Raw genomic sequence first — 19,881 nt, 5'->3', positions numbered from 1 at the left:
CATAGTATTGTCTTCACAGGATGGTATACAGGTGTTGCCATAGTAAAAGGTGGCCATTTGGGCTTTATTGAAGGCATTGCTGGGAGCTGTGTGTCTCTGGGTCTCACTTGAGCAAGTCCATGTACTTTAGACTCTGTTGGGCTGAATTTGAACCCTGACTCTGCCAGTCAGTTCCTATAAAATGAGGGTCATGGTGCACAGCTCCCAGGACTGAGCGCAGTGCTTGGCCATGGGAGCCCCTTTCATTTCCATTCATATCTTGGCGACCTTGAAAACCCTTAGCAGATGGTTGTGCCAGTCACAGAGCCAGTGGGGCAGATCATGGGCTGCTAGTAGAGACATCCCCACCCCCCCACCAGCCCCACCTTCTGAAGGGGAGCTCCCTGAGGACTGGCTGCTCACTCTGGGGTACTTAATACTAACGGGAGTCCCAACAGCTCTAGAGTGGTGAAAGGTGCAATGCTGACTCTCTTTCTGTTCCAGATAAATTGGAAAGAGCTTATGAGCAATTACCCCATTTGTCTCCCTAAGATTATGTTAGAGATGCACTTCTTTAATATACATGTTCAAATTTGGAAACACAAAGATCAGCTTTTCTGGAGATCCTGTGACGAGTTCTCTTTGGAAGGGAGAGGAAGTTTATGCATCACTGGTGATTTTGACTTATACAATTTCACATTGCTTACCTTTTCCAACAGCCAATATAGAGCTATGAATGCATATCATGAGCTAGAACCAAGTAATTGTCCAGGTATTATTCAATTAGCGTATTAATGGAAGTAATTTCCAGTTTCTGAATACTGGGGGGAAAACACTGTTCATCAAGGCTTGGCTGTCGGACGTGCACTGGTGAGGCACAGGGGAAACACAAAGAACGGTTTCTTTACCTGCAGAATGTGGAAAGGGGAAAGGGTGTTTCTCTTGAACCCTGCCAGCCCCTGGCTGTGTGTGATTATATAAATAAGCTAGTTCTCGCACACATTCCTCTGTGTATAGCACTGAGCTGGGGAGTTGTGCTCATGGGTAAGGAACTTTGCAGCCTCAGGTTAGGTCTGTAGCTTTTGCCACCTGTGACACCATGGTCAACAGTAGGAGTCTGTACTGCACTGTTAGCTCCCACCCGGGGGTCCCCCAAGTGTGGAAAATCTGAGTACTGTGCATTTCCAAACAGTGTTTAGCCCAAATGTAGGTGGAGCTGATTTCCAATGAATGAAGGCTATTTAGAAGCAGTTTATTAGATCGGAGGCAGAATTTATACAAAGAGAGGATTGTTATGCTTGTAGTAGCAGGGCAGTAGGACATAAATTAGCCATTTTTCCAATGCAAATGTTTATTTTCTGCCAAGATGTTAAATTTAATTTTAGCTCTGAATGGAAACAGGATGACCTCAGCATAGCATATGCTGCCCTCAGGTTTTTTTTTTTTGTTGTTGTCGTTTTTTTTTTTTGCTGAACTTTTGTAAACCATTGTGTACTTACTTACCGTAAATACCGTTTACTAATGGCAGCTCAGTATTTTGCTGTTAGGCTTAAGAAGCATTCAGAAGCATTCCAAAGACTGCATTTTGCTAGTTTCTGGAATGTCCAAGGGTGATATGTGGCCCTTCATGAAATGGGCACTGAGCTTCTGGGCTTAAAAATGTGACTTGTGAGGCTCACTTTGCAATTTCTTCCTTTGCACATAGTTGACCTAGAGGTGAGGAGTTTTCAGGATTAATTTCAGGTCGTCATAAGGATCTCTATCTAAACTTATGTCAAAAAAGTATGCTCTCCATTTTCTAGAATTTCTTCTTCCCTTAGTGAGAAATTAAAGATTCCTTGAAGCACGTTTAAGATTCAGATCCTGTAACTTGGCAAGGAATGTGACCATAAAATCCACTGGTATTTGAATAATAGTGATTTTTTTTTTTTTTTTTTTTTAAAGCTGCCACTTTACAGGGACAAAAAAAAAAAAAAAATAAGAACAACCTTAACATTTTTCTTTGGGACATTCTAAATTACAAATGTTTAATTGGCTCAAGATCTGAAGCACCTCGTTGTTGGCCCTTGGTGGTGGGGGAGAGGGGCACTGACCAGCTCCCTAGCAAGGGGGCCTTCCTTTCATAAAGAAAAGAAATTGAGAATACAAATGTGAAACCGAATAGCTGTGCCACCAGTAATTGACGTTCTCTGAAACGTCACTAAGAAAATACCCCAGCGCGTGTGTACCCTAAGTCTCATTAGTTCCATATGATAAATGCGCCATGCTTTTGCAAGCTGCTGAAAGATTGTTATATTTAGTTCTGGCATCTCCCTCGCTGCGCCCCTCCACCAGATGCCGTGTGCTAATCCCCTATTTACACATTTAGGCTGACGCTGGGCAAACCCCTGGGGGAAGGTTGCTTTGGGCAAGTGGTCATGGCTGAAGCAGTGGGCATCGACAAAGACAAGCCCAAGGAGGCGGTCACCGTGGCAGTGAAGATGCTGAAAGGTGAGTGGGGAGGCGGCGGGGGCGGGGCGCAGAGGGTCTTATCAAGAATGCCCCTTTTGTGGCATGTGAACTCTGTCATGGCAGGGGTCAGAGGGCACATAGTTGACCTAGAGGTTGAGGAGTTTTCAAGATAAATCAGCGTCTTGGACAGACTATTTATCTTGAGCCATGTGTACTTACCAAGAAAGAAAAGCCCCCTCTGTTAGCAAGTGGTGGCCGTCCAGGTTGAGTTGTCCTGGGGCTTCCTGCAGGTGACTGGGATTCTTCACCCGCTCTGTGTTTTTATGGGCTTAGAAAGTATCCACTCCTAGTCGATGGATTTAGATGGGGGTTGGCCCACTGGCTTCAGGACTCAAACTCAAGCCTCCAAACAGAGAAACTGACATTGTAAGAGGGAACTAGAGGCTCAGGGAGTAGGACACCTTCTTTTTTTGCAAGGAGAGGAGCGGAGATGACTTCCATCGGGGGAAGTCACTTAGAAGCTACAAAGGATCTAACAGAATCGGGGTTGTTGCAGAGACCCGGGTCGTGGGGACAGCAGCCAAGACATAAGCGTCCAGTTGCTGTCACTCGTGGGAACCTGAAGCGTGCACCAACCCTCTGAGCTGCTCCACGGGAGCTGGAAGAACTTTTAACCATTAACTTATGCTCCTGAGCTGGTCTTTTATGAGAAGGGTTATAGGGAACGGTCACATTATAAATCCTATTGTAGGGATGTCGGAAAGGAGGTCCAAAGCCAGGTGTTTCTGTGGTTTCCAAGCAGAGAGGTCTGTCCTTGGGCTGCAGGATTTGCTGTTCTTGCTGGAGGTTTTTTTAAGATGGGAACTGGAGCCACTTTGAGTAGCCAATGGGAGCCATGGCCATTGGCCCGCCAGGATGCTGCACACAGTTTACACACACAGTTGTGGGGAGCCTCCTGAGCCAACTTTGGGTGTTCCAAGGGCCACTGGGGTTGCGTTAGGAATTCTTGCTCTGGAGAAAATCTGTAGTGTTTCTAAGATTCCTTATGTATGACAGAGGAGGGGATGGCTCACCGTAGAGAGAAACACTCTCATGTCTGTGATGTTTGCTTCAGAAGACTTGGGCTTAGGGTCACATGCCTTGTTTTAATCCTGACTGTTTGCTAGTGACCCCCAAAGAACCCTTTGACTCTGAACAGGGCACTCTTGTCTGGGCCTTTGTTCCTTTGCTGATAAAATGAGGGAGATGATTGGGGAAGTCTTTCTTGGTTCTGTGATTCAGTTTCAACCAAGAGTTTGGCCACTAACAGCGACAGCCCTCAAATCAGAGGAAATGTCTGATGGGTGGTCACCTACTATTCATAGATGATGCCACGGAAAAGGACCTTTCTGATCTGGTGTCAGAGATGGAGATGATGAAGATGATTGGAAAACACAAAAATATCATTAACCTTCTTGGAGCTTGCACACAGGACGGTGAGTAGAGGGAAAATGATTCCAGATGTTCAGCCCACAGATGAGAGCTGGCATCTTTCTAGAAGCAGTTGAGCTTCTGGATCCTGCTCCTGGGGTGCCTCATGTGCATGTTTATAGTTTTCCTTAAAATACCCTTTGTAAGATGTTCCCAGGCAGGGACACAAAGGGGGCTCTGTGCCTGGGGACTGGGGACAGGCGGGTGTCAGGTCCTGCTGTCTCTAGGTCATGATCCGGAGGCCATTTTGGAAAGGGCAATCTCCTTATGTTTTTGTGAGTGTGAACATGAGACCCTGTGTTTGGTTGAGAAGTTCTTCCCTTGCAGTGGGAGTTGAGGAGCCCCATCCTGCTGTCAGCTACAGATAGTGGGCTCTGAAGGAAAGAGGAGAGCAGTATGAAGGGGTGCCTCTTCCTCCACGGAGGGATTCCCTGGCTGATGCTGCTGAACATCTGCTGGCGCTTTGGGAACCAATTTGACAATGATCGATAAACTTGAAAATGCACATTTGTCTTGATCATTTTCCTTTAGGTCGACATTGGCAACTTATTTCCGTAAGGTCAGTTGGAGATATTTTAGAGTCTTGTGGACCTTGTGGTCTCTGTTGAAACCACATGTCACTGCCATTGTACTGGGGGAGCAGCCTTAGTCCAGAAATGCATGGACCTGGTTGTGTGTCAATGAAAGTCAGTGACCCAGACAGGCAATGGGCAAGCTTTGGCCTGCAGGCTCTGGTTTGCTGACCTTCCAGTCTGTGCCATGGAGAAGTATGGCAACCTGTAGGAGGAGACACACAGCCATGTTCCTTGCCCACTCAGTTATGGTGGACACAGCAACCTAAATGCCCACCAGTACAGAGAAGCAGAGGAAGGGTGGTATGGGAGATGGAACAGCATGCTGTGCTGCTGTGGAAAGGAGGGATCAGCTTGGGCGGATGAGAATGACGTATCGGTGACATGTAGCCTCCCCAAGAGAATGTATCAGTGGAAATGTAGCAAAGTTCTCTTTATTGCTCCTTTCTGTGACTAAAAATAATACATACATTTTATCAACACTAGATGTACGTAGAGTAGCTAAGAGGAATTGGAAGTAAATAGTAGAGGGAGCAGATTTATGAGAGCCACTGCCCTCCATGATAGGGAGGGCACCACCTCTCTGCTTCATTTCTTTAAGGCTTTTGGAGATGTCACCACCCAGTGTCACCACCCAATGTTGATTCTCGTTTGAAGAGATTAGAACACAGGTGTTCTATTTTCATGTGTGCTTTTCTGCATGTAAAAACTTAAAAAAAACCAAACAAACAAAAAAATAAAACCACCCATGCTTGGCCGTGTGGCTCAGTGGTAGAGTCCTTACCCAGCACCTGGGTCTCCATCCTCAGTACCGCAGAAGCCATAAGGCAACATGGCGGTGCCACGTTGGGCGCAGTAACTAAAGGCCCTTTGCTGAGTGGCCCCAGGGCAGATCCTGGCCCGCTGCCTCAGGAAGCGTGTCCTCTCTGTCAACAGGGCCACTCTATGTCATAGTCGAGTACGCTTCGAAAGGCAACCTCCGGGAGTACCTCCGAGCCCGCAGGCCGCCCGGCATGGAGTACTCCTATGACATCAACCGTGTGCCCGAGGAGCAGATGACCTTCAAGGACCTGGTGTCCTGCACCTACCAGCTGGCCAGAGGCATGGAGTACTTGGCTTCCCAAAAAGTGAGTCCTTCCCCTTCCTCTCGGCCAGGGGAATGCCAATAAAAAGTGCCTTTGAAGCGCTGGGCGGTGGGCTGTGCTCACTCTCTAGATCATGCCCTCGCATGTCTCGTGCAGGCTGGAGAGTATTTATGGCCTTGTGCACATTCGAGTTTAACGAACTCCAAAGAGCAAAGCAGCCTCATAAACTCGTGGGGACGCTGCAGAGAGGAGCAGGAAAGACGTCTCTTCTCTGAGATGGGGCTGGGTTTGGTGCTCTTGGGAATTCAGTGCCCCCCGTGGAGGGTGACTGGCCCAGGGGTGTTCCCTGTCATCCTGATGTGGGACTTTTTGTTTTACTTTGTTTGGGCTTCATTTGTTTTGTAGTTACTGAGTGTGGGGACATGGACTTTGGGTGATGTGTTTAGGATTTTGAGTTTGATGTGGCCTTAAGTATGCTAAGAAGAGAGATCAAGTGAAAGGGTATTTTAGTAACACAGAATCCTGGACATCTGAGTGCATTTTGGCTTCTTTGGTGAGTGACCCTCTGTGGTCAGAAGTTGGCCAGGTCCCCCGAGGTAAATCGCTGGCATTCCAAGCATGCCACTTTGAAAGGAACTTGAAGCATGTGAGTTATTCTGGAAGCAGTTAAGCAGGTACCCAGATGTGCTTGGGGGCATTTCAGGGGACCTATGACACCCTTCCTCAGCCCACATTCAGGGAGGGGTGCAGAGACCCCCTCCTCAGGCAACATGAGCTCCACTCCTCTCTGTTGGGAAATGTGGTGTAGCATCAGGAACTTTCTGGGTAACCCAGAAAGCTGAGGTCTGGTGGGTGTGGACCTCTGTCACCTGGGGGCCTGGGCTGCTTGGATGGTCACAAACCTGGATCCCCACAGGGGCCTTGTGAGTCTGATGCATGAAGTGGACGAGAGGGGCAGCCGTGCTGCAGCCCTGGTCTCTGCCCTGGGTCCTGGGGGTTCTGTCTTTGTTTTGTGTTTTATTGACATTGTTTTGTTTTGATTTTTAAAAAATATTTTAAGTTTTTAAAAAATTTTCCAGAAAATTCAGAGCTCAAAACTTTTCCAGATTTCTCCCTATAAAATCTCTTAGTATATAGGTTTGGGGAAACTAACTGAAATGGTTTTGAGTCCTGTGATTTTGCATGGCATGTAAGCAGGGGAGTTTGCCAATCAGAACGTCTTGGGCATCGGGAAACAGATCCGGGATGCTGGCATTTGAAAAGACATGGCTTCAAAGTGTCAATGTCACAAGAGACAAAAAGTGCCAGGGAGATCATTCCAGAGTAAAGGAGGCTAAAGAGATGGCAGCCAGGTATGAGAGTGGACTTGGGCAGGTTCCTCTGGGGTGGGAGGTGGGGCCAGCTTTTACAAAGGACATTGTGCACAATTAAACTTGAGCTCGGCCTGTGTCTTAGGTAACGTTACTGTGTCAAAGCTGAATTTGGGGCAACAGTGCAACTTTGTTAAGGTGGGAGACACAGGTCAAGTGGCTCGTGTCCAAAATAAGTGTTTGAGACGTTAGAGGAGTAGCCAGGGATGGCTTCTGATTTCCATGTATGGAATATTTCCATACACCTAATGGTATCTTGAAGGAAAGACCCAAATCTAAACACAAAATGCCCATAAGAGCCTGAGGGTATCGTTGCACAACATTTTTATTAATTTTGTGCATAAGACCAAGTTTTATAGTATGGAATTTTTCACCTGTGTCATGTTAGTACTCAAAATGTTTTGGATTTTAGATTTTCGAATTAGGTATGTTCACCCTGTAAATGCTGAAGAATTTAGGTGTGAAGCGTTAATGATACTTACAACTTTAAAAGAGCTGAGCCATAAAGTAAGAGTGCATATGTGTGTGTGTGTGTGTGTGTGCGCGTGCACACACCTGCGTGCACGTGCTGAATACAAAGAGAGAAGGCAAGCAGGCAAGAATAATAAGCAAGTTTGGTGACCCTGGTTATCCATTGCACTATTTCACCTTTTCTGAAATATTTGCAGTATTTCAGATAGAACACTGGGGGCACAGTCTAGCTGGAGGCAGCCTGGTCACTTGTGGCCTGGTCTTTCCCAGCTGTCCCTAGGTGGGAGATGGGAGAGGCACAGGGCGCTACTGCTCATACAAAATGGTGGGAGAACTGGCCTCAGCATTTTATTCCGTCCTTCAACTCAACAGGCCTCCCTGGAAGCCTCAAGCTCTAGTCAGAATGGACATAGCCCTTGACCTCTTGCAGCGGGACCCATGAGTGATTTCCAATTAACGTGAAAATAAAAATTAGAATGTAAACAACAACAGAAAAACCCTGAATGCGAACAGTGTGATAAGACCCCATTCATTCAGGACCTTAAGGCCCCATGCAAGGGGCCAGAAACATTAAGGGAGAGTAACAGGCCAGGAGTGTGCTTTACAGATGGCTCTTCCTGATGCCTGCATGGCAGATGCAGTCCTGTGGAAGGTGCCGGTAGGTGTGGGCCAGGGCTTAGTGGGGCCCAAGACACGGACCGAAGTTGCTAGTGTGAATTCAGACTTATTGTGCTGTGAGGATAGTTAGTGACTTGATTAGGTCTGGGGAGAGGAGTAGCCAAGGATGGCTTCTGACGTCCAGCTTGAGAAACTGGACGTGGTCCAGCTTTCCAAGGTGAAGAAGACTTGGGAATTGGGAGGCAGGGCAAGGATGGGTTTTGGTGGAAAACTTAGAACTCAGGAATCCCAGAGCCATTCAAAGGGAGGTGCCCAACATGCCGCAGATGCAGACCCACGGACTGGGCAGGCAACTGGAAGGCTGCGGAGGAAGGTGGTTTCAAGCTGTGGTAGCAAATCAGTTACCTAGAGGGAAACCTAGAAGAGGAAGACGAGAGGCCTGGAGTGGGACCCTGGGAAAACTCAAATCCCAAGATGGGTGAAAAGCTCAGGAGGCAGTGGAGGCTGAGCAGGCCCTGACTGAGGTTCAAGGGGGAAGCAGAGGCCCCAAAGGAGGGCTTCAGGAAGGGGGAGAGGTGGGCTGTGAACCGTCTCGAACTAGGAGTCAAATGAACTTTGCAAAACGTGCAGACATTTTAAAACGCGTGAGAACATTTTAGGACGACAGTGGGAGGGTGGATTCCTCGGATGGCCGTAGCTGCTGTTGTGACTCATCAGTGACTACCTTTTGAGAGCCCACCATTGGTCAGGCACGGGGTCAAGCACCTGGCTGACAGGATCCTACGTAACTAAGCCTTGGAACAATTTGCGATTGGTGGGACTAAGACCCCAGTTTTATAAGTAAGGGTGCTGAGGACTGTTGGAAAGTGACAGGAAGGAAGGCTCTGATCCCAAGCATGGCAGAATCGCTGTCCTTTCTTATGAGGTGAGACCTGTAGGCCCCCAGGGTAACGTGGCTGGTCCTGGAGCTAAGTCCTCTGGTCCTCTACCCAGCCGGGCCCGGCTCTCAGGCAGTCTCTACCTCTCTCTGGACTCAAGCAGGACCAAGGAGAGTCCCTGTTCTAGGGCTTTAGTTAGTAACCTGGTGAGCTCACTCCTTGATTTTTCAGAAGAACCCAGAGTCAAAGGGACCATAATGTTTCCTTGGGGCATTGCATGGGTCCAAAGTCCCTGGCCCAGGGCTGCCTGTAGTTAAAGACATTGGAATAGATGGGAAGGGTGGGAGATGAAGATGTTAAGAATGTTCCCCTTGGGTAAGAAAGATGGTGGAATGAGATGGACGTCATTACCCTAGGTACATGTATGATGGCACAAAATAATGCGTCTCTACATTATGTACAACCAGAGAATTGAGATGTTGTGCTCCATTTGTGTACAATGAATTGAAATGCATTCCACTGTCATGAACAACTAAGTAGAACACATTTTAAAAAATAAATATATTAAAAAAAAAAAAAAAAAAAAGAATGCTCCCCTTAGGTATCGCCTGTTTCCAGACCCAGAAGGTTCATTCCTGACGGTGGAGAATGAGGAAGTAGGGGAAGGGTCCTATCCTGCCTACCTACCCACAGCCTCCCACTCACAGCCAAGAGATGGCCTTGTTAGAGACCCACTCCCTGGAAGGAAGGACGGAGGGCAGCTCAGCAGACCATTCCCTGGCCAGGCTCTGTGCTCTGTGCTGGGAATACTGAGGTCACACACAGTGCCTGGCTTCACGCAGCTGTCAGTGGTGTGGGGAGTGTGCAGGTGTGTTGGCCTTTCTGCACTGTGACAAAAACAACTTAGAGGAAACAAGGTTTATTGGCTCAAGGTAACTGAGGCTTCAGCTCATGATTGGCGGCTGCATTGCTCTGGACCTAAGGTGAGGCTGACCATCATGGTGGTCCCACCAGGAGTCCATTTAGATTCTCTTAATGCATCCAATGGATGTATCCATTGATGAAGTCAGAGCCCTGTGATCCAGTCATTCCCCCAAAGCTCTGGATGGTGCTGCATTGCTTCAGCACCCCATCTTTTGGGGGACTTTGCAGATCTGGGTGGGGGTGCAGAGGGAGTCTGCAAGTAAAGCACCACTAGGGTGCATGTGGTAACAGGGTGCAGTTCGTAAGGGGGGGTTTGGCCTTACACAGTTTATAAACTCCTTGCTATTTTCAGTTCAAAGCACATATTTTCTTTTGTAACCAAATTGCACATCCAGTTTAGCTTCCAGAGTGTTAAACCCGAGCGGGTTGGATTTTCCTATTAAGCAGGCCCATCATCCCATCTCAGAGGTGTCCTGGGGGCGTTAGCTTTCCTTCCTGAGTGACCCTTCTCCTGTAGGAAAGGGGAATGCCAAACTGTCTCGGGCCCTAATTATATAAATAGTCAGCTCTTTGGGCTGGAGAACAACTCAGATTTCTGTGAATGATGGGATCTGGCTTGCTTTAAATTATTTTCCCTTTTCTGGCTCTGGCTCCAAGTCTTCTGTTCAGCCTGGCGGGACCTTTGGTGTGTCCGGGCTCCCCAGGAAGGGGGTGTCCGAGCTGGACAAGGTGGTGGCAGTAGCCCTAGGCAGCGTCTCTTCCCAGTCGAGCCCTGATGTGTGGTCGGGGCCCAGTGCAGGGGAAGCTGGATTCTCCTGACCACACGGCTTGCCAAACTCACAGCACGTGTTGGAGGCAGCGTACCACCGGGAGAGTTTGGCCCGGGGCTTGGAAGTTCAATTTGAAGAGGCCTCCAGACCAGGAAGGCGGCCCCAGCCACGCGGATCTGCAGGCAGCTCTGGGAGTGCTCACGTTCCCTGCTCCTGTCTGGCCGGGGACGTACAGACTTGGTGGCTTTCCTGCTTCCCCATTTCTGAACTCAGCTGTTCCACGGAAGCAAGTAAACACAAGGACTAGCTGGGGGTGTGAACAGAGTAAAATAATTCTTAATTCCTATTTCCAAAGTGGTTTGGCTCTTTTTTAAGTGCCCGTCTAAGTCTGGCCCCCTGGCAGCCATGTCCAGTGGATTGGTCAGACTCTCGGCGTCATGTGACAGTCACCCTTTATTGGTAACCTGTATAAAGGCATTTGATGGTATTGTTGACTTGCTTCTTTGTGCCTTACCTCTACCAAAATTATAGGGTGATGATTCGGGACCCTAATTATCATGTTCTGTGATGAAATCGTGGTATGTTAGAGTGCAGGTAAAACTCCAGCTACCAAGGGCATTTCATTTGTAGGAAGGAAACACAGAAGTTAGAATAGCTAGGCCATTCTGAGACCAGAGGGACTCCCAGGAAGCATCAGCCCTCACTGTCAGTTCCCCTGGCAAGCCCTGTAGCCACAGCCTGCGTCCCTATGTGGGCCAGGTGTTCTGACAGACAGGACTGGATAGACGGGGAATGCTGTGACACATACCACTCAGGGGCACAACTGTCTGCGTCTAAAACATAGGGAAGGGAGGGAGATGAGTCGGCTGAGTTTGAAGCATGGAGAACAGGCAGTGTGGCAATCCACAGGGGGCAGGCAATGACCACAGCCTGCACTGAGGGGTCAGCAGTAAGGTGGCAAACTGGAGAGGCACTTCAGAGTTGGAATCAACAGGACTTGGGTGTAAAGGATGCTGGTGTGTCCCTTCCTGATTGAGAGAGACAAAAGGAATAAGAATCAGGGGAGTAGAAACTTGAACCTTGATGCATCAAGGGGGCACCGCTGTGGAAATGTCCCACAGTGACATTGAAAATGAGAACATGGGTCTCGGGAGAGGTCGGATTGGAGACGGGAATTTGTGACCATTTTTATACATCATCTAGGATCTGACACTGTGAGGGTAGATAGAGATGCACAGACGCAATGGGGCACTTTCTCTACTTTTGATGGACAGAGGAAAAGGTGAGCCAACCACAGAGTCAGAGAGTGTCCAGGAGAGAAAGAGAATGAGCCAAGAGCAAGGGGACGGAGAGTGGGGCTTAGGGAAGGACAGTTTTCAAAAACGAGCAAGCGGTCAGCAGTGTCCGAAGCTGTAGAGAGGAAGAACTTGGGGGGTTCAAGGGCCGCTGGATCTAGCAGTGGAGAGCTGATTCATCCTCTTTAGGAGGAGTGGGAAACACGTCATCTGTGGAAAGGGAATACCAAAGTTGTAATTGCAAACCTTCTGAGACCAGAGTTGTATCAGGTCAGAGCGTCAGAGAAGGGACCAGGAGGTAAAGATTGATGCTGGGTTGAAGCGGCCCTTCTGAAAGTGGGTTTAAGGATCAGGTGTTGGGATGGCAGGTGTGGACACTCCAGTGCCATTCTGTGTGCTGGAAGGAGGACCCTGGTGCGTCGGGGCTACCGGTGAAAGGGCGTGGTCTTGAAATGACCAGGGCCTTGGCTTAGTTACTTATTCACAATTAGAAAATAAATATCAGAGTCGTGTTGGGGGCTCTTGGGTGGTCTCAGCTGACCAGCTTCATCTTTGGAAGACGGAACGACCAGGTTTTGACTTGAAATGTATGTTCTGTCCGCATTTTAAGAAATGAGCCTATATTTTCTTTTGCTTCTTTGAAGCATTTTGAAATTCGTTCTTTCTTGATTTCAGTGCATTCATCGGGATTTAGCAGCCAGAAACGTATTGGTAACAGAAAACAATGTGATGAAAATAGCAGACTTTGGACTGGCCAGAGACATCAACAATATAGACTATTACAAGAAGACCACGAATGTGAGTCTAGGTGGTCAGCGGGAGAGGGGGCGGGGGGCACAGAGGGTTCCAGGTTCCTGGCGTTTGGAGCTAGAAGGAGCTTCCTCCGCCCCTCATTCCTATTTGTTGGCCATACTCTTCACAAACTCTCAATAAGCACATTCAGGCAATAATTCAGGATGATCTTAGTCAACGCCAAACGTCCTTTTATCCTGAGTAAGCAGGAGCCTCCAGGCGTTTAACATGACTCTTGTCTGTCGAGAACTTTCATAGCACAGAACAGAGCCTGGAAGTTACGGGGTTAATTTTTGTCTAGGACCTGGCCAGGGTGTGTCTGTGCAGGGGATAAAAGGTACTGAGAATCCAAGGAGATGGCAGGTTATTGCCGCACCCAAAGCTGACATGTTACGTCCGGTCCTAGTTGGAGCTTGTCTCTGTCCTGACAACTGACCCCGACCCAGGGAAACCATTAGGTTCCACCTCCTGGCTACAGTGCAGCCCGTCCAGCCTGCTGCCATAGTTTTAATCTGTGGGTTTGTACATTTTCTCCCACCCTCGCAGGGGCGGCTTCCTGTCAAGTGGATGGCTCCCGAAGCCCTTTTTGACAGAGTGTACACACACCAGAGTGACGTGTAAGTGACCTCTGTTCTCTGGCTATTTCGTGGGGTCGGTCACAGGAACAGGGCATGTTCTTCCTCTGTCTTCATCCTTTGGTGGCCACTACATTGCACACATTCATGGAAGGCCTCAGAGAGCGCAGATGTTGTAGTAGGCTGGTAGCCAGGGCTCTGTTACTAGTCTGCCACCTTCGAAGAGCACAGGAGGTGAAATCGCCCACCTCCCCTTGCTGGAGCGAGGTGACCCTCCCACGCCCCCAGGGATGTGCACCTGTAGAGCTGCTGTGCAGACTGCCAATCCAATCCGCAGCTGCCACTCTCTTTCGTCCCTTAAAATAGTACCTGCACCCTCCCTGCTCAGGGGGCTTGTGTGCTCCCCACCCAGGTTTGTCCTTGGGGGACACTTGAGTGAGGCAAAGTCGGCTCAGATGATCTCCACCTTGGCTGCTCACTGGGATGACTCTTAAAAAATCTGGTCTGGTCTTAGTCTCTTTTAGAAATATAGTAGAAATTACATAATGTTTCTGTTATGCACTTAAAAATGCAGTTAGGATCAGGCTCCAACTGATTTTTTAGATTTTGGAAATTCAGTTGAAAGATCTTGCTACCTTTGGGAGAAGCTGGGTGAAAGGGACTATTTTTCGCAAGTTTCTGGGAGTCTATAATTATTCCAAAGGAAAAAGTTGTATTTTTATTTTATTTATTTATTTATTTTTGGCACTGAGGATTGAACTCAGGGGCACTTGGCCACCAAGCCACATCCCCAGGCCTATTTTGTATTTTATTTAGAGACAGGGTCTCACTGAGTTGCTTAGCACCTCGCTTTTGCTGAGGCTGGCTTTGAACTCGAGATCCTCCTGCCTCAGCCTCCTGAGCCTCTGGGATTACAGGCGTTCACCACCACGCCTGGCCTGTTTTTTTTTTTTTTTGTTTGTTTGTTTGTTTTAAAGTCATTTGGTCTGTTTTCCTGTGAACAGGATTCCTGGGGTAGGCCTGGACTCTTCCGGCAGGGTTGGCCCTCTCGGCAACTCCGTCAGGGAGGGTCCTAATTCCCCTTTGTGCCAGCAAACTGAAGCCCAGTGGCTCCTTCTGCCTACATCATGCTTCTGTTTCTGCCCCATAGAAAGCCAGCAACAGTTTCATTCCCAAACCCGACCAGCAGAGAGTCAGTAAGGACAGTTTCCAGAGCTTCGATGACACAGGTTAAACCTGTGGTTCTCTGCTTGATTGCCCCGGGGATTGAGTCCCCTGAACTAGGCTCAAAAAAAAAAAAAAAAAAAAAAAAAATCCAATGCAGGTCTCTAAGAAGCCTGTGGGAATGGTGCCCTGTGGAGTATCCTGGTGAAACTCAGGTGGGCACAGCATTCTCCCATCCTGACCCTGGCCCTGCACCGACTCCTGCGCCATCTTAGTAAGTCACAGAGCGTCTGCTGCGGGCACTCTGCCAGCCATTCTCAGAACAGTCTTGCTGGTCTTACTGTGTCAGCTGCTGGTACTGCTGAATCACAGTCCTTGTGTCAGGCACACCAGGAAGAGTGAGAGGAGCAGAGACCTTTGGAGTTTAGGAGTGGAGATCCTGTGTCTCTAGTGCCATGTTTGAGACCAAGAACTTTTAAGAGCAACGGAAAATTCCATCAAGAGTACCCCAGCCCTCCCTGTCCAAGGAGCCTCCTTGGAGCAGGAAGGGGCACGTGGGATGAATGGCAAGAGGGCTCGTTGATCTGTGAATGCAAGAAGTGGGCAGGGGTTTCATTTTTTTCCTGCCGTTTGGATGGTCAGTCATGCTGTGTTTTCTCTTTTCTTTGCAGCTGGTCCTTCGGGGTGTTAATGTGGGAGATCTTCACCTTAGGGGGCTCGCCCTACCCAGGGATTCCCGTGGAGGAACTTTTTAAGCTGCTGAAGGAAGGACACAGGATGGATAAGCCAGCCAACTGCACCAATGAGCTGTAAGGCCATTTCTCCCCGCCAGGCCTGCTGCCACAACAACCACCCTTCTGAGTCACCTCCGTTTCCTAAAGCCCCGATTCTCTAAAGATGCTCTGAGAAGAGTTGCTGAAGGTGTCCGTGCTCAGTCCCAGAGCTGAGATAGCTACTCCGGCCACCACACCTTGTCCAAAAGAAAGAGTAGCCTGCTGCGGTGCCCAGAAGGCAGGCGGCGGCCTGGGCGAGCGCAGAGCCAGCTAGAGTGATCTTCCCGGGGTGCCTCCTGTGCCTCAGGGACAGGAAGGTGCCCGGGTCAGGTAGGGAGGTAGGAAGCCATGGGGCCACCCTCACAAAGCCGAGGTGCTTTTGCCAGCCCCAGTGTGGCAAGTGGACAGAGTGGGTGTTTCTGAAGCACCTTTGACCCCTGACAGCCGCCACTGCAGATTGACATTAACCACACTTGCTCAGAGCCGATAGCTAGTGTCTGCAAACCCATGTTTCACTCATATCTTAGCGCAGAGAACTAAAAATCCTCAGGGTACCGCATCTGACCATAAAACCAGTAGCTGATTTCTAGAAAAAATCCACCTTGCACTGTAAGTGGAGTTACATTGTGTCAGCGACGTGTGCCTTGTGCAATAGAAGTGGCACTGGGAAAAGGAGGCTGTCCCCCCCTCTAGCCCTGGGGTGAACTAAGAGCAGCGATTGTCCCAGAGACTGCGCTCCATTGTGCGTCTTTTCACGGGGATTTAATGTCAGTAATCCCATGAGTGCTTTTAGGTGTACAGTGGGCATCTGATGAATGACCACATTTTATAGCGTATTATATAAAGGCATTTATTGTGCTCCTTGTCGTTCCTCTTGCTTTTCCTAATGCAGAGGGTCTGTTGAAACTCCCCATCAAGATAAGGCCAGGAACGTTGGTCTCTGCGAGAGTTAATCAGGAAGTCAGCGTGCAGCCCATCGGGGCAGATCGGCCCCTGAAACCCTTAGCTGAAAGTTGTGGTTTTCACACTTTATTTTGTTTTAAACTGAGGAACCTTTGTCAATTGGAATCTTTAAAACAAAACCCAAAGTGTATTCAGCAGCGTGTTCAGGGCGGAAGGCTAGAGACCTCCAGAAGGGCCTTGAAATCGAGAGGCCGTGGCGACGTCACAGGGGTGCCTAGCTAGATGTCTTCCTAGGACATACTGGGTGAAGCGATATTTTTGTAAGTCCAAGTGCCTTTCGGAGGAAGCAAGCACTGGGTCCTTGAATAGTGACCGACTCCCTCCTCACTGATTGGCTTGGAAGGTTCTGGTACCTTTTTATTACCTTTTCATTCTGCATGTTGCCCGTTAAAGCTGGCGTAGCCTAGGGCTTAAACCAGCTCACCAGGGCCCGTCTCTTGCCAGGTACATGATGATGAGGGACTGCTGGCACGCTGTGCCCTCACAGAGACCGACGTTCAAGCAGTTGGTGGAGGACCTGGATCGAATCCTCACTCTCACAACCAATGAGGTAAGAACCTCCTTCCAGAAGCTCCGGGGGCCTTGCCCAGCTCAGGAGAGAGGCTCAGCTTCATACACGCAGTTCCCCTGTTGGAGTCGGTGCTACAGTCTGTCATGGTACCGGAAGGGCCAGACAGTGCACCGTGTGTTCCTCTCAAAGCACAAGCTTTCTCGGAAGTGCACTTGGTGAATTCTGATTAATGAAACTAAAGATGGAGGCCATGCCCAGGCTGCCCAGCGGTGGTTGCTGGTGGCGTGTGGCTGGGATGGAGGAAGAAGAGGTGTTCAGCTGCTGCATTTTGGTGTGGTGGGAGGGAGCTCAGGCTTTGTGCCCACCAAGTCTGTGCCTGGTCATGGGTGTGAGGGCAGCTGATGCCCTGTCGCTGACCCTGGATGGCACCTAGTGAGTCCTTCTGTGTGACCGATGCTGTCGTGGGTGATCTCGGCTGGCAGAGGCTGTGGCTCGCACCTCCTTTTTGTGCATGTAAACACACACAGCCGCCTATGGGGAGTGACCGTTAGGGTTTTTAGTGAAAACTGGTACCTGTTGGATAAAGTGGTTATTTTCTCCAAAAGATTTGTAATCTGTGTCCACCAAAGAAATACTTTGTGTCGCTCGATACCCAATCCAGACAGTGAGTAGTCTTTAGGGCTATGGCAAGAAAGTGTGGTTATGCTCCGAGCAGGAAAGATGATAAAACTCCGGAGTCCAGGAAAAGCCCACGGGGGAGAAATTAGTAATGAATGAAATTTGAGATATTTAATGAGGATGTAGGAACAGTATTCCCTCACATGGGGAAAAAATCCAGAACAACCCCAGAGTACACAGTTGTCTTTGGAGCCACAAAACGTTAACATCTCCCAAATACACTTAATTTTTAATGAACAGGTTTACAGGGATTTTTTTTTTTTTTTAATAAAAATACAGTCGAATGGACTGATATGAAGCTCAACTCAGCAACTTTTATCTTGTGCGTCTGACTGTGGCTTGTGCCGAATAAAGGGAGAGATTGCATTTAAATGAATGCAGCTGACCTTCAGAAGTTGAAAGAACGGAACAGTTCAAGGGCGGGGGGTAGGAGGGGGACACCAACTTTCTTCTCCTGCCAAAATTGTTGTTTCTAGCATAAGTTCCTTTAACCCTGGACTTGGAATCCACTGATATTTCTATTTTTTTTTTCCTATCAGATCTGAAAGTTTATGGCTTCATTTAGAAACTGGAGAAAGCACTAAAGTTCTCTTTTAATGATCCCATGTCCCTGCTCCACGTTACACATTTATATATTTACATTTAAAGAGGGGTCCGTTCATACTGAAATTTATGTGTAGTATCCTAGAATAAAAAAAGCAGAATGCCATATTGTCTAACGGATATAAAAATCGAAGTCTCTTTCCTTCTGAAAATCATTACCATATGCTCAAGAAAAATGGTTCCATTTAGGACAAAATTTCATTTTTATCATTGTAAGCAAAAAGTCCTCTTTTGATGTGGTGGGCGTGTTTGTTTCTAGTGGTGCGGTTCATACTGTGGTGTTGTTGGAACCGACACATCCCCTTTCTTGGATGGGGACTCTTTCTCTTGCCAGCCCTGGTGATGAATTATAGTGGGGTTTTTTTCCCCCCTCTGTCTTAAAACATATAGTCGCCAACATTCCGTGGGCTCTTTTCTGATAACGCTGAGGCTGTTTCTGCTGTGGTCTGCACTTTTTAGGCCCCTCTGGGTGAAACCACATGTCACAGAAACGGGGTTGGCTTCTGGGCGTAAGAGCAGAACCACCAGCATGCCAGCTCGGTTGAGGCAGTGAGACTGAGAAAGTCCCCATTTAGAAATCTTCCCTTGGCTTCAGAGCGGGGTCAGCACACGCTTTCTGCAAAGGTCCAGAGAGTAAATATTTTCGGCTTTGAGGGCCATATGGTCTCTGTCGAAACTCTGCCATCATAGCCTGAAAGCAGCTACAGACTGTATGTAAATAAATGGGTGTCTGTGTTCTACTAAAACTTTATGGACCCTGAAATTGGAATTGTTATGAATTGTATATCATTTTATGTCATTTGAGTGCCATAAGATATTACTCTTCTTTTGAGGTTTTCCATCCATGTGCAAACGTTAGCAACTGTCCTTAGCTCACGGGCTGCGTGAGAGCAGGCCACCAGCTCTTGCCCAGGCCTGGGTGGAAGAGGGCCTGTTCTTCTGGGTGCAGGGGTACCTCAGCAGCCACACCAAGGTGGTGCTTTGGGGAATCTCAGACCTCCATTTCCCTAAGCTTCCCTTTAGTGGCCCACCGTGGATTTACCGTGCATGAGTGGATCCAAGCCTTTTTTGAACCTGTTTACATTTTCAACTGAGCGAGCTTCTGAGAGTAATGAATTACATCTGTTAAATTACGTGCTGAATGAAGAAGTGTTCCCCTTAAATTGTCCTAGAAACTATAACAGTAAGATGTAATTCAGGAAATAAATATTCATGATCTCATTAGGCAAAGGGGTCCCGGGGACCGTGTCCTATTAGGTGTTTCTACTCTGCTGGGCCTTGAACTTGAACTGCACGCTCTAGCAAGGGGGTGACTGCCCAGGGTTGGTGTAGGTCTCTGCAGGCTAAGGAGACCCCAGCACCAGCAGTGGGGGGTAGATGAAGCTGGGCTTGGAAGGCGTCCCTGGCTGTTGGGGGGCGGGCTCTGTAGGCCTTCCAGGGGATCCCTCCCTGTCCCTTCCCAGCTTACGCGCACTTCTCAGGAACCTGCATTTCAAACAAGACTCTTCTCTCCCTTCTTTCAGGACTACCTGGACCTCAGTCAGCCTCTCGAGCCGTATTCACCTTGTTATCCTGACCCGAGATGAAATAAAACATCTCTCTCCCTTCTTTCAGGACTACTTGGACCTCAGTCAGCCTCTCGAGCAGTATTCTCCTAGTTACCCCGACACAAGGAGCTCTTGTTCTTCAGGGGATGACTCTGTGTTTTCTCCGGACCCCATGCCTTACGAACCTTGCCTGCCTCAGTTTCCACACATAAACGGCAGCATTAAAACATGAACGAGCGTGTCTTCCTGTCCCTGGACAGGGCAGCGCCAGGAACCTACCTACACTGAGCAGGCAGGCCTTGCCTCCCAGGGCCTGTTGTCTCTGCCTGTATATATGGATCAGAGGAGTAAATAATTGGAAAAGGAATCGGCACACGTGTAAAGGTTTATAC

The 19,881-nt window shown here is 48.6% G+C and overlaps 1 protein-coding gene across 1 annotated transcript in view; it reads left to right on the top strand.

Moving 5' to 3' along the window:
- Nucleotides 1-19,629, top strand: part of Fgfr2 (fibroblast growth factor receptor 2) — a 97,731-nt gene extending 78,102 nt beyond the window's left edge. Inside the window, exons 9-16 of the mRNA XM_076834305.1 lie at nt 2,348-2,469; nt 3,795-3,905; nt 5,409-5,599; nt 12,559-12,681; nt 13,222-13,292; nt 15,086-15,223; nt 16,595-16,700; nt 19,466-19,629. Of these exons, the coding sequence (XP_076690420.1) occupies nt 2,348-2,469; nt 3,795-3,905; nt 5,409-5,599; nt 12,559-12,681; nt 13,222-13,292; nt 15,086-15,223; nt 16,595-16,700; nt 19,466-19,528 (925 nt within the window). The 3' untranslated portion in view covers nt 19,529-19,629. The remainder of the gene's footprint in view (nt 1-2,347; nt 2,470-3,794; nt 3,906-5,408; nt 5,600-12,558; nt 12,682-13,221; nt 13,293-15,085; nt 15,224-16,594; nt 16,701-19,465) is intronic.
- Nucleotides 19,630-19,881: the final 252 nt, after the last annotated feature.

Source organism: Callospermophilus lateralis, chromosome 15 (genome assembly GCF_048772815.1).
Source record: "Callospermophilus lateralis isolate mCalLat2 chromosome 15, mCalLat2.hap1, whole genome shotgun sequence".
In the NCBI taxonomy this organism is placed as follows: Eukaryota; Metazoa; Chordata; class Mammalia; order Rodentia; family Sciuridae; genus Callospermophilus; species Callospermophilus lateralis.
The sequence above is the reverse complement of the archived record's forward strand: the minus strand, read 5'-3'. Positions and strand labels throughout refer to the sequence as shown.